Source organism: Podarcis erhardii (genome assembly GCF_964252035.2).
Source record: "Podarcis erhardii genome assembly, chromosome: W".
Lineage (NCBI taxonomy): Eukaryota > Metazoa > Chordata > Lepidosauria > Squamata > Lacertidae > Podarcis > Podarcis erhardii.
Genome location: NC_138506.1, coordinates 11,875,725 through 11,888,623, shown reverse-complemented (window position 1 = coordinate 11,888,623; position 12,899 = coordinate 11,875,725). Strand labels below are relative to the sequence as shown.

General features: G+C 42.7%; 1 protein-coding gene across 1 annotated transcript in view; it reads right to left on the bottom strand.

The window, feature by feature from the left end:
* LOC309333203 (cullin-4B-like) overlaps positions 1-6,108 on the bottom strand; it is a 230,131-nt gene extending 224,023 nt beyond the window's left edge. Inside the window, exons 1-3 of the mRNA XM_081846606.1 lie at positions 5,504-6,108; positions 4,950-5,401; positions 790-905 (exon numbers count right to left, since the gene is read on the bottom strand). Of these exons, the coding sequence (XP_081702732.1) occupies positions 790-905; positions 4,950-5,121 (288 nt within the window). The 5' untranslated portion in view covers positions 5,122-5,401; positions 5,504-6,108. The remainder of the gene's footprint in view (positions 1-789; positions 906-4,949; positions 5,402-5,503) is intronic.
* Positions 6,109-12,899: the final 6,791 nt, after the last annotated feature.

The following is a 12,899-nucleotide window of genomic DNA, read 5'->3' as shown; positions in this document are numbered from 1 at the left end:
TTTTATTGTATTTTATCAACTGCTGTAAACCATATTGATATTTTATAAGAGTGGGTATGTGTGTGTGTGTGTGTGTGTGTGTGTGTGTGTGTGTGTGTGTGTATATATATATATATATATATACACACACACACACACACACACACACACACACCAGAAGGCAGGTCCACTTGAACTTCCTGACACTCCAGATAGAGGTCCTGTAAAGGAGCCTCCCTGTCCCTCTCTTCTGGGATGATTAAACTTCACAACAAGTCTGTACTAGCACGCCACAATCCTGAAGCAAACTGGGATGGAAGTGTCCATTCCAACAATAAGACCCTTTGCTTCCTTGTGAAACTGCTCAGCATATCCATCTAGAGAATCTTGGGTCAGACAAGCACTGCACCCTTGGAGATGTGCTTTGAAGTGTAGTCTGCCAATCTCTGAACTGCAGGACACTTAAAATTGTGGCCAGTGTTTGTTAAAGCACTACTATAAGCCAATAGTGAACATACCAGAAATCAGCAGGTCAGATTAACATATGAATATTTCTACTGGGCTGATGGAAAAAGTAAATCTCGCTTGACAAGCCCAGAAATGAAATTGTGAAGGAGCTCTTGTTGGTCATCTGAAATGCCATTTGTCCAACCTGAGGTCACACCTCACTGAGTGATTATGAGATCATTCCCACACTCAAAATCAGGATCTTGTTTGAGGCCCTACAAAGTGGCCTAAAAACATCAGGATTGCTTTCAGTCATGTAGGACTTTACCTATGGTTCTGAACACTACAAGTTTTGACACTTACCTGATAGAGCTCTTCTAAGTTGTACTTAATGGAAGTACTGTTTTGAATAGCTTCTACAGCTTCTTTCAGTTTTTGCCAGGTTTCATCTGTGTAATTTTCAGGCAGTTTAGGTTTATCTGGAAGATATTTTTTAAAAAAGTGTCTTTTTTAAGAACATAAGAACAGCTCTTCTGGATCCAACCAAAGGCCCATTTAGTGAGCTTTCAATAGTGACCCACAAGATTTACTTATGTGTCACTGGGCTACTGCCTGGACACAGCAGTGAGCTTGAATCCTGGTAAGATGGAGGCACTGTGGGTTAGTTCATGTCTGAAAAACTGGCCAATTGCCTACCCTGGATGCGGTTACACTCCCTCAAGGAGGAGGTTTGCAGTTTGGAGGTGCTTCTGGATCCAGCTCTGTCACTGGAGGCTCAAGTAGTCTCAATGGCTAGAAGTGCCTTTTACCAACTCCAACTGGTTTGACGGCTACAGCCATTCCTGGACCAAGAGAACCTGGACACAGCATTTCATGCAGTGGTTACTTTGGGATTGGATTACTGCAATGTGCTCTTGGGCAGGGGGTTCCCTTGTACTTTATCCAAAAGCTGCAGTTAGTACAGAATGCTGCAGCACAACTGCTGGCAGGAGTGAGGCCTTATCAGCATATAACACCTGTGCTTAGAGGTCTGAACTGGTTGCCGATTTGCTGCCAGGCCAAGTTCAAGGTGTTACTATTAGTATAACGGTAAAGGGACCCCTGACCACTAGGTCCAGTCGTGACCGACTCTGGGGTTGCGGCGCTCATCTCGCTTTATTGGCCGAGGAAGCCGCTTCTGACAAACCAGAGCAGCGCACGGAAACACCTTTTACCTTCCCGCCAGAGCGGTACCTATTTATCTACTTGCACTTTGATGTGTTTAGGAACCGCTAGGTTAGCAGGAGCAGGGACCGAGCAATGGGAGCTCACCCCGTCGTGGGGATTCGAACCGCCGACCTTCTGATCGGCAAGTCCTAGGCTCTGTGGTTTAACCCACAGGGCCACCCGCGTCCCTCTAATATTAGTATATAAAGCCCTTAATAACTTGGGATCAGTTTACTTATGAGATCACCTTACCCATGTGCCCACTCAACCACTTCATTTGGCAGAATTCAGTGTTTTACAGGTGCCATATAATACCCACACTTCTGTAAGACATCAATCATTTAGGTTTTTTCTACTATCAAGCAGTACATAAATTTGATGTAATAAATAAATAAATAAAACTCATAACCTAGGAAGAATGTCTGTTTATATGGTTTCTACTGTAAGGGGTTTATGTTTTATTGCTGTAAACTGTTGGGTTTTTTTAAGATAGCAGCAGTGCTATTTTTCTAGAAAGAGAGGTGCCAGAACTCACCATGAATGCTTCCCTTGCTCTCTTATAATGGCAATAGTACCAACCTGAGAGGTGCAGGAACTGAGTTCCTGTGAGTTTCAGCTGAAACCGGAACTCTGTCCCATCAGTAGCTAAAGGTAGAAGTTCTTTAGTGTTGCAATTTATTTATCCACAGTGGTTACTTCCAAGTAAAACAAATTAAAACCAAACATTAACTCTTAACAGCACAGACCTCTACCAAACTATGACCCCATCAGAGTGGTGAACCAGTTGAATTGGGGAGGACAAAAGAACCATCAAGCCAACTGATTTGCAGATCATGAGGACATTCACACTGAACTTGACAGCTTTGCTAATTACATAGGTGTCCTGTAGAAAACTAGGATGCCAATTTTCTTTCATATTCAGACCTATAAAGCATTTATGCCTTCAGAAATATTCTACTATAATGTGCTGTATGCAAAGCTTCTCTTGAGGATTTTTCAGAATCTTCAGCAGGTAGACAATGTAGCAGTCTGTCTCATGGCATGGATCTATCACCAGATGCACATTAGACAAGTACTCCAATACATGATTTTAACTTTAAACCAGTTTCAGGCAATGTATCAATACATGTGACCTGAACACCAGATTTTCTAGTACAGTTGATATCAGTACCAATTCTAGAGCTACCAATTCAGCTAAAGAAATATCCTCATCCTCAGACGTTTGCACACTCTTCAGTTGTGGTAAGAGTGGTGTATATAGAGCAGGCATGTCCAAAGTCCGTTTCAGGGGCCTAATCTGGCCCGCCGGTCAATTTAATCTGAACCCCATGGAAGTACATGTCTTGGGGTAAAATCCTAAAAAAAAAACCTCAGCAACCTCAATCCTAAGAAAAGCTCAGGAACTTTGGGGTAAAATTGTAAAAAAAAGTTCAACAATTCTGTGGTTAAATCCTAAAAATGCCCAACAACTTCAGTTCTAAAAACAACTTTGGTCAGCCCTCACCACTCATGTTCACTTCATCAAATCTGACCCTCTGATATAGAGGAAGGAGAAGACACAGACTAGATATGCAAATTCACAGCACATGCATGGTACCATTAATTTGACACTGAGACATTTGCCCAAAAGGAGCAAAAAAAGAATCAAATAGGTGCTCAATAAGAACTGGATTTACATGAGTCAGGAAATACATCTGCAGGATTCACATTTACCAGTCAGAAGCAGATTTTTTTTTTTTAATGAGTGGAAGTGTCTGGGAAAGGCAAACATTGTTTAACAAAAGGCAACTTGATATGCACTTCTAGGGTACACAAACAGGAATGTGCTTATGATGGTGAGGCCAAAATTACAAAAATAAGGACCACCTGTATTGCTTTTTTTAATAGAGTGAAGGAAAGAAACAAACCACCAAGATATTCTAATTAGCTGTCATTCCCTGAAATAAGATACTTAAGATACTTTCTTTTAAAATAAATAAGTTAACTAATGTGCTTAAGAGGCAAAACTGTCTTATGAGACATATTTAAAGACACAAGGGATTTTTGCAAACAGGATACAACAAAGCTCTTCAATGCCAAAGAAAAACATATTCACACCTGCTTTACAGGTATGAGCAGGTATCACTCTAAGCTTTCCCCCTCTTACCCATAAAGGTACCAGAATTAACCAAAGAATAGCAGTTCATGGTCTTTTATTAGCTGAAGTTCAATTTATCGAAGGAACTCCACATTCCCAATTTAACACCCTAATTACATCATGCTGTAAAATTCTGAGGGTTCAGCCAAGATCAACTTCAGCTCCCTCTCATTTTCTGCCTGTCCTTTTACCTGGGACTCAACCAAACACCAGAGGGAATATATTTGCATCTGTCCATATTTTGTCACTTTAGAAGACCCTGACAGGTTCTCAAATTATGGAGGCAGACAAATCTTGGGGAACACAAAATTCCAGAAAAGGATAGGCTCCTTCCCTTCCCCACAAGATGAATTGCCTCTGGCAAACAACTGTGCTTGATTCAAATTACATTTGTAGAGATAATTGTATCTCTAATGTTTTACCCCAAACCAACTGAGGAAGAAGGAAACGAATGAAGTGCTGCCACTTCATTTCCTGTGTATGGTTTTAGGAGAGGGTCAAGGATGTTCTGCACTATTCTGTGTAAGTACTGTACTACTACTCCAGAGCAGAGGTCCTCACATGCATGATGCAGCCGCAGGGAATGGCACACAGCTTTGCTTGAGACGCTCCACCCACTAACTTATGGAATAGAGCTGTAAAGCTTCACAAAAACTTGGTTTTTCCAAGTTACAATTTCTATCTATAACTATTTAAAATTAGGCTGCTCTTGACTTTTTCTCTTTTTGTTGTACTTTTAAAAACTTCATATTCCATTACACACTAAAACTGCAGCAAGAAATGGAACCTGGAGCAGGGATGTATAGTGAAGGGGTGTGGCCATGTTGAGGAGGACTGGCTTAATTCTGAATGCCATTGGAGAAGAAAAAACAATCCCTGTCCCTCCCCCTCTAGTCACCAGTTACATGGAGATTTAACCCCACAGAGCATGCCTCTTTTGTGCATTCTATATGAAAGAGCAGCTGACAGTTTTTTGGTTTAGCAAAAAAGAAAGGGCTACACTTGGAGATAAAGTTGTAACAGAGACCTGGTAAGTGGCCTGGCTTCCTCTAACAAAGGATTCCATGTCACAGTGTAATGAATAAGCCCTCACCCATGCAAGATTTCTGCAATATACTGTACAGGCCATCCCTCATGTAGATACATATTTCAGAGATAAAGAATGGCATCATCATGTTACCTTTAAAGTTCTTGATCACTAACTTCTTGGATGACCCAGGTTTACCATTGGCAAAACTGGAGACAGTAGAGGAGGCAGCTTTGGTCAGGCCATTTGTGTGATGTCCCACAGCTACAGAGGAAATTAAGAGACTTTTGTTTTTGAGCTGCTGCTGGGAAGACTCTTCGGCCATCTTCACATCAAGTCCAGAAAGGTCCAATGAGTCCTTAAAGCACAACTTCTTCTGCAGGTGATGGTTGGAAGAGACCCCAGATGAAAAAAGGGAGGTGGTAGTAGTAATAATAGATGATATGGAGGAGTTGCTTCTGAAAAGATGGGAGGAGCAAGAGGAGATGGATTCAACTTCTCACTCGATACTGTTGCTATTTAGTTTTCTCTTCTTGGAGTTGCTGCTACTAACATCAGTGGCAGGTCTGACCTCCTGAGCTGCGGCTGCTGGGGGGAAGAGAAACCTGTGGGGAACATAAACACCAGTGAGGTGAACAGGCTGAATGACATCAAATCCTTCTGCTGTAAAGGACATGCAAAAAGAGCCCCAGAGCAGGTCAGATTACCTCTGCCTTGTGGTCCAGGTCCAAAGAGAGAACAGCTGCTTCCTTGTTAGACGGATCCCCTCCCTTGTCTTTCCTCTCAGGAGGAACCCTTATTGGCCCTTCTGTCTAAGATGTTTGCTTCCCCCAAAGGGGCGGGAAGGTCTCTCTGGCAGCCCTACCCCGACTCTTGCAAGGTTCTATCAGCAACTCATGGCCCCTCCGCAGCTCCTAGAAGGAGGGTTCTTTCAATGTCTGCCTGGTTCCTTGTCCGAAACCGCCTCCCTCCTGAGGGGGCAGCGGAGAAAGGAGTCACGCCCCCTTTCCCCCCACCTCTTTCGCGATCCAGAGAGGGGAAGGAGCTAGCTCTGCCTCACTCCTTGTTACTGTCAAAACATCAGCGCAGTGACAAGTGAGTCTAAAGGATGGTGGCACATCCGGCCGCTCGGCATACTGGGAGTCCACCCTCCCCAGAAACATTTGCCGGGTAGCTCGAAAAAAGCTTCAGGTTTTTCGGCCACAATCTCACTTAGGGTGTGGAGAAATGCAGTGGGCAAGCCGGCTCCTGCCCTCTTTTCCGCGCTCATCCGCTCACTCAAACAAACAGACATTAACTCGCTCGCTTCTGCTTTTTCACCTACCTTCTGACCTACCGGAAGTGATCATATTACCGGGCGTCTGCTGTTGGTAGTGGTGCGGATCTCTCGAGCCCAGTGATGAGGCTCGGGTTCGTTGGGAAGCCTCACGCTCCAGCCCGTTGAAACGTTTCTTTACGTAAAGAGGTGGGGCTACCGCCGCGCTGTGGCTCTTCCGCAAAGTGTTGGTAGTGGGTATCATGAGGCACATCGCATGCTGTAGTAGCAAGCGTGGTATTGCTCGTACTGCTAGCTGCGATCCTTCCTCTCTTTCTTTTCCTCCTCCCTACCACTCGAAACCCACCCTGTGGGTTTTCTTTATTCAGTGGATAAAAGCAAGGGAGGAGGGCTGGGCTATTTCTTGAGAGCAGCTTCTCTCCCTGCCTAATCTTCGCTTTCTCTTTGTTCATTTCGGTGGGTAGAGTGAAGAGATGTGTCCCATACCCCCTTAATTTCCTGGGCAGGAATGGGTTAAGAGGAAATGCGGAGGGCCGTATACACAGATTCTTAGCCAATACAGTGGTACCTCGGGTTAAGTACTTAATTCGTTCCGGAGGTCCGTTCTTAACCTGAAACGGTTCTTAACCTGAAGCACCACTTTAGCTAATGGGGCCTCCTGCTGCCGCTGCGCGGCTGCTGCACGATTTCTGTTCTCATCCTGAAGCAAAGTTCTTTTTTATTTTATAATAATATTTTATTAGATTTTAACAATAAAGAAGTTATAAAACAACAAATAGAAGAAACACAAGAAAAATACAAAAACACAAAAATACAAAAGTACAAAAATACAAAAATGCAAACATTTAACATAGAGAAAAAACAAAAATCCCTCTTTTTAAATTTCTCATCTTTAGTTAACTTATTTTCCTGACTTCCTCACGCCTCCCTTTTTTGTGTTCCATTTAAAAGTTGGTTCAGCAAATTCATATCCTGTTAGTTTATCCTTAATTATTTTTCCTCACATATTATAACTTCAAATTTTTATCTAATATCACTCCAATCTTACATTTTCTCTTATTACTAGAACCCCTTCGTTTCATTTCAATGTCATCAACATTCAAAAATTTTACAATATTTCTGTAAGTAGATTTTAAATTTCTTCCAATCTTCTTCCACCAACTCTTCTCCCTGATCTCGGATTCTGCCCGTCATTTCCGCCATTTCCATGTAGTCCATTACTTGCATCTGCCATTCTTCCAGGGTGGGTAGGTCTTGTGTCTTCCAATGCTTTGCAGTGAGTATTCTTGCTGCTGCTGTAGCGTACATAAAGAAAGTTCTGTCCTTCTTTGGCACCAGTTGGCCGACTATGCCTAGGAGAAAGGCCTCTGGTTTCTTCAGGAAAGTATATTTAAATACCTTTTTCATTTCATTATAGATCATCTCCCAGAAAGCCTTAATCCTTGGGCACGTCCACCAAAGGTGAAAGAATGTACCTTCAGTTTCTTTACATTTCCAACATTTATTATCTGGCAAATAATAGATTTTTGCAAGCTTGACTGGGGTCATGTACATCATTTTCATAATATTCTCTCTTAAGGCATTACATGCCGTGAATTTCATGCCTGTGGTCCACAACTGCTCCCAGTCAGCAAACATCATGTTATGTCCAATATCTTGTGCCCATTTTATCATAGCAGATTTTACCGTTTCATCCTCAGTATTCCATTTCAACAGCAAGTTATACATTCTTGATAGTGTCTTAGCTTTGGGTTCTAGAAGTTCTGTTTCTAATTTTGACTTTTCCACCTGGAAGCCAATTTTTTTATCCAAATTATAAGCCTCCCTTATTTGAAAAGAATGAAGCCAGTCTCGCACCTTATCTTTAAGTTTCTCATAACTCTGCAATTTCAATTTATCACCCTCCTGTTCCAAGATTTCCCAATATTTTGGCCAATTGGCCTCCATGTTAAGTTTTTTCAAAGCCTTCGCTTCCATAGGTGATATCCACCTTGGGGTTTTGTTTTCAAGTAAATCTTTGTATTTTATCCAGACATTAAACAGTGCTTTTCTGACAATATGGTTTTTGAAAGCCCTATGCACTTTAACCTTGCCATACCACAAATATGCATGGCACCCAAAAGCATTATCATATCTTTCTAAGTCCAAGGTGTCTGTGTTCTCAAGAAGCAGCCATTCTTTCAGCCAGCAAAATGCTGCTGATTCATAGTACAGTTTAAAGTCTGGCAGGGCAAATCCACCTCTATCCTTTGCATCAGTAAGTATCTTAAATTTTATTCTGGGCTTCTTGCCCTGCCAGACGAATCTAGAAATATCTCTTTGCCACTTCTTGAAACAGTCCATCTTGTCTATAATTTGCAATGATTGAAATAAAAACAACATTCTTGGCAATACATTCATCTTAATGACAGCAATTCGGCCAAGCAAGGAAAGCTTCAGGTTTGACCATATTTCAAGATCTTTTTTCACTTCTGACCAGCATTTCTCATAGTTATCTTTAAACAAATTCACATTCTTAGCAGTCATGTTCACCCCCAGGTATTTTACTTTCTTTACTAAAGTTAAGCCTGTCTCCTTCTGAAACCTCTCTCTCTCAATTGGTGTTAAGTTTTTCTCCAAAACCTTAGTTTTTAACTTATTCAACTTAAAACCTGCCACCTGACCAAATTCCTGGATTAATTCCAAAACCCTTTTAGTACTAGGCTCTGGCTCCTGTAATGTCAAAACTAAGTCGTCTGCGAAAGCTTTAAGTTTGTACTGTTTAGCTCCGACCTGAATACCTTGGATCAGATGGTCCCTTCTTATCATATTTAACAGGACCTCCAGGACCGAAATAAACAACAGAGGGGAAATTGGGCAGCCTTGTGTCCCTTTCTCCATCCTAAATTCTTCTGTCACCACATTATTAACTATCAATTTGGCCTTTTGTTCTGAGTAAATTGCACCTATACTATTTTCAAAACCTTGGCCAACCCCCATCCCCTGAAGATTTTTCTTCATAAAGCTCCAGGAAATCTGAAGCAAAGTTCTTAACCCGAGGTAATATTTCTGGATTAGCAGAGTCTGTAACCTGAAGCGCATATAACCTGAAGCGTATGTAACCCAAGGTACCACTGTATAAGATACTTACAGATGGAAAAGATAGAGGCGGTTTTGCCCTCCCAGACTTTAAATTATATTATGAAGCTGCATGCCTGGTATGGATTAGGGACTGCATGAAGCTGAAAAAGCAAGAAGCATTAGGATTGGAAGGACATGACAATAGCTTTGGCTGGCACGCATACTTATGGTATGGGAAAGGGAAGGTACATAAAAGTTTCTATAACCATATAATTAGGAAATCAGTAATGAGAGTATGGGAGAGATATAAAGATCTCTTAGAACAGAAGACCCCTTGATGGCTTTCACCACATGAAGCTTTACTGCTCAAACCACTTGGAAAGAAAGGAAAGTGGCTAACGGAAAATGGCAATTAAGAGATTATGAGGAAATAAAAGACCGCTTTCAGAGTTGGTTACACTATCGGCAATTACATGAAATATACAAAGAAGACAGTTTTTTATACGACATCTAGATTCCAAAAGGAAGTTGTAGAAGGGAAGGTGAAGCTGCTGAAAGGTGCATATAGTATTCTGCTAGAATGGGAAACAAAAGATGAAGAGGTGAAATCAGTTATGATTAAATGGGCACAAGATATAGGTCACAATATAATGTTTGAAGACTTTTGAATTATGGTGCTGGAGGAGACTCTTGAGAGTCCCATGGACTGCAACAAGATCAAACCTCTCCATTCTGAAGGAAATCAGCCCTGAGTGCTTACTGGAAGAACATGTTAGAATTCAGGCTCGGTCAGAGGTATGTGCCTATCTGCAGGCACCGGCTGAATTCCTTTGACCTCCCTCCGGCGACTCCCGGCAGGAAAAAACAACACGAGGTCCGTTCCGGCGATTTTCCTCAGGCTGTGAGAAAAACACACCAACTGCTTCTCCTCCTTCTCCTCCTCCCTGCATATCCCCAGGGAGGGGAATCAGACACAGACAGAAACGTATCTACATTGCTTTTTATTCCTGTCTATAGCAGTCATACAGTAAAGATGTCTGCTCTCTTCAACAAACAGAGAGAAACTCCAAACTCCACCCATGTACAACCTGTACAGGTCATATGACACACACTGAGCTCATATCCTGTGCTCAATAAGGATGGACTGCCCCTTTGTTTCCATGGCAGCAGTCACACACATCCTGTCTGGCTTTACAGCCACTAGCAGCTGTCTGAGCTGTTAGAGCCTTTGCTTGCTGCAGCATTGCTGCTTTAGAATAACATACTCCCCCTAAAGTATCAATGCGTGCTGCGAGCAAAGCGTCATCCAGAGAAGAAAACAAACAGTTGTTATACTTATAACATTCCCCTGTTGTTTCAGTTCCACCCTTGGAACTACCCGCCACTGGTTTTACCAATGTACCTCTCTGGTTGTGTGACTTCCAAGGAATGAGTGCTTCTGCATTACCTTGGTTAACAACTCCCTGTTGTGCCTTTGTCTCTGACTCAGACACAGCTTCAATCTGACCTTGGTCGTTTACAATAGCAACAGCTAGGTTAGCAAACTCCTTTGAATACCTCTTGGGTGGTACACCCTTCGTTGCTCTCTCAGACCTACGTAAGAAGTGCTGCTCTTCTTTGCTTTCTGGTTCAGCCTTTGGACTCTTTGGAGAACCAGTACCAATTGTAAACAGTGGTTCGTCCTCCTCTTCTGAGGGTCTAGTCATAACGTGAGATTTCCTCTCAATGACTGTGACAACTGAGCTGTCTGAGCTATCGCTGTCATCAGTACTACTGAACTCAACAAAATCAACATCATCATCATCATCATCAGCTGTGGGAAATGTGTGAACAATCACTCTCTCCTGTTCAGGAGCACTCTCTAGAAATTTTGTGAGAATCACCTTACCAGATTCAGACAAAATTACTCTGTAGAGACCCTTTTCATAACCCACAAAAATGCCTCTGGCATTCTTTACTCCACCTGGAGCTTCTGTTCTCACATGAGACCCAAAAACCTTGAAATGGGCAACAGAAGGTTTTCTGTGGAACAGTTTCTCAAAAGGAGAACTTCCCAACTCTTTTGAAAACTTTCTCAACCACGTATAACAATATGACATTAGCGATTCAGCCCAGTACTCATGTGGCAGATGTGAACTAAGCAATTGCGCTTCCATTCCCTTTTGCAATTCTTTGTTCACCCTAACACAGACACATCTGTTCCAAGCTTCTTCTGAAGCTGCAATTTTGTGTCTTATCCCTTTCTTCTTCAGGAACCTCTGGAAATCCTGTAAAAGAAAAATTGGCTTCTCATCTGTGCAAAGACAATCTATGTCAGCATCATGCATATTTTTAACCTTGTCACAAAACTCTTTAAACCTTTCTAAGGCTTCTTTCGGTCTCACCAAAAGATAAATCCAGACAAAACCTGTGAAAGAATCAACACATATTAGGTAATACTTTGCATTGCCTCTAGACGGTGCTAAAGGACCAATTACATCAGCATACACCCGCTGAAATGCCTTGTCGACCCTCGAGGTGACCTGCTTGGTGTTCTTCTTGGCTACACCTGCAAAAGAAATCATGTTAGAATCACAAGAATTACATTCCATGTAATCACTTTGATCAAAAGTCAACAAATACAGTCCATCTTTCTCTTTGGCAGAAAGATACAACTCTCCATCTTTGTAGATCTCGCAGTGTTGATCATCATAGGACAGTTTTAGTCCCTTCTTGGCAATCTGCGAAACGCTGAGCAGATTGTACTTCAACTCTGGAACCAAATAAACATTGTTTATAGTCAAGTTCTGACTTTTAAGATACACAGTCCCAATTCCGGTGGCTTCCAGCTCTTGACCGTTGGCTTGTTGTACAACGAAGCTTTGCTTCTTAAACGACGAAAACAAATCCCTACGATGGGTCATGTGAAAAGTACACCCAGTGTCTATGATAAAAACGTTCTCCACTTCCGGCTTGGTTCCTTTCGACATCAAAGCCTTTGCAGGCTTCGTCTGTGACTTGGCATGACCTCTGCCTGACGCCTCAGACTTCGTGGAGCTTCCCTTGGCTCCCTTGTTCTGACGTGGCTTCTTGCAGTACCGCTGAAGATGCCCAGTCTGTCCACAATTGTAGCATCGGACAACGTTCAAAGCTACGACATTTTCTCCAGTAGCTGTAGCAGTGGGGGTGTCAGAACTCCGTTCTTGTCTCCCCCTGTCCTTGACTTCCAGGGCGGCAAGTCTGTCATGTTCACAAAGAACCACGGCAAAGACCCTGTCCGACGTTAGATCAGCTGCTGGGAGGGACCCCAGCTGACTGGCAACCGTTTTGTAAGTCCGATTCAGACTGTTGATGACCATGAAGCAAAACACTTCCTCCTGCAGACGGAAATTGCGTTCCACCATCTGTTGACGCAGAAATTTCATTTCCGTCAGGTGCGCTTGAACATCTCCATCAGGCGCAAGCCTCAGGTTGGTCAGCTTCTCAAAATACAGCAACGCTGAAGAACCTGCATCTCTCTGATGTGTCCTTCTCAGCGTATCCCAAACATCTCTCGCGTGCTGTAAATCCTGTATATGGATAAGCTCAGAGTCTGACACGCACAGAATTATAGCAGTTCTGGCCTTCACATCCTGTGACTCCCAAGCACGCGTTGGTGCTGCAGGGATGGGGTTCTCAATCACCCCAAACAGTCTCTGATTCTGCAGCAGGGCCTTCATCTTAATAGACCAAGATGCGTAATTGTCACTGGTCAAAAGGGGCGGAGAAGGCAGGGCTCCCCCCTTCTT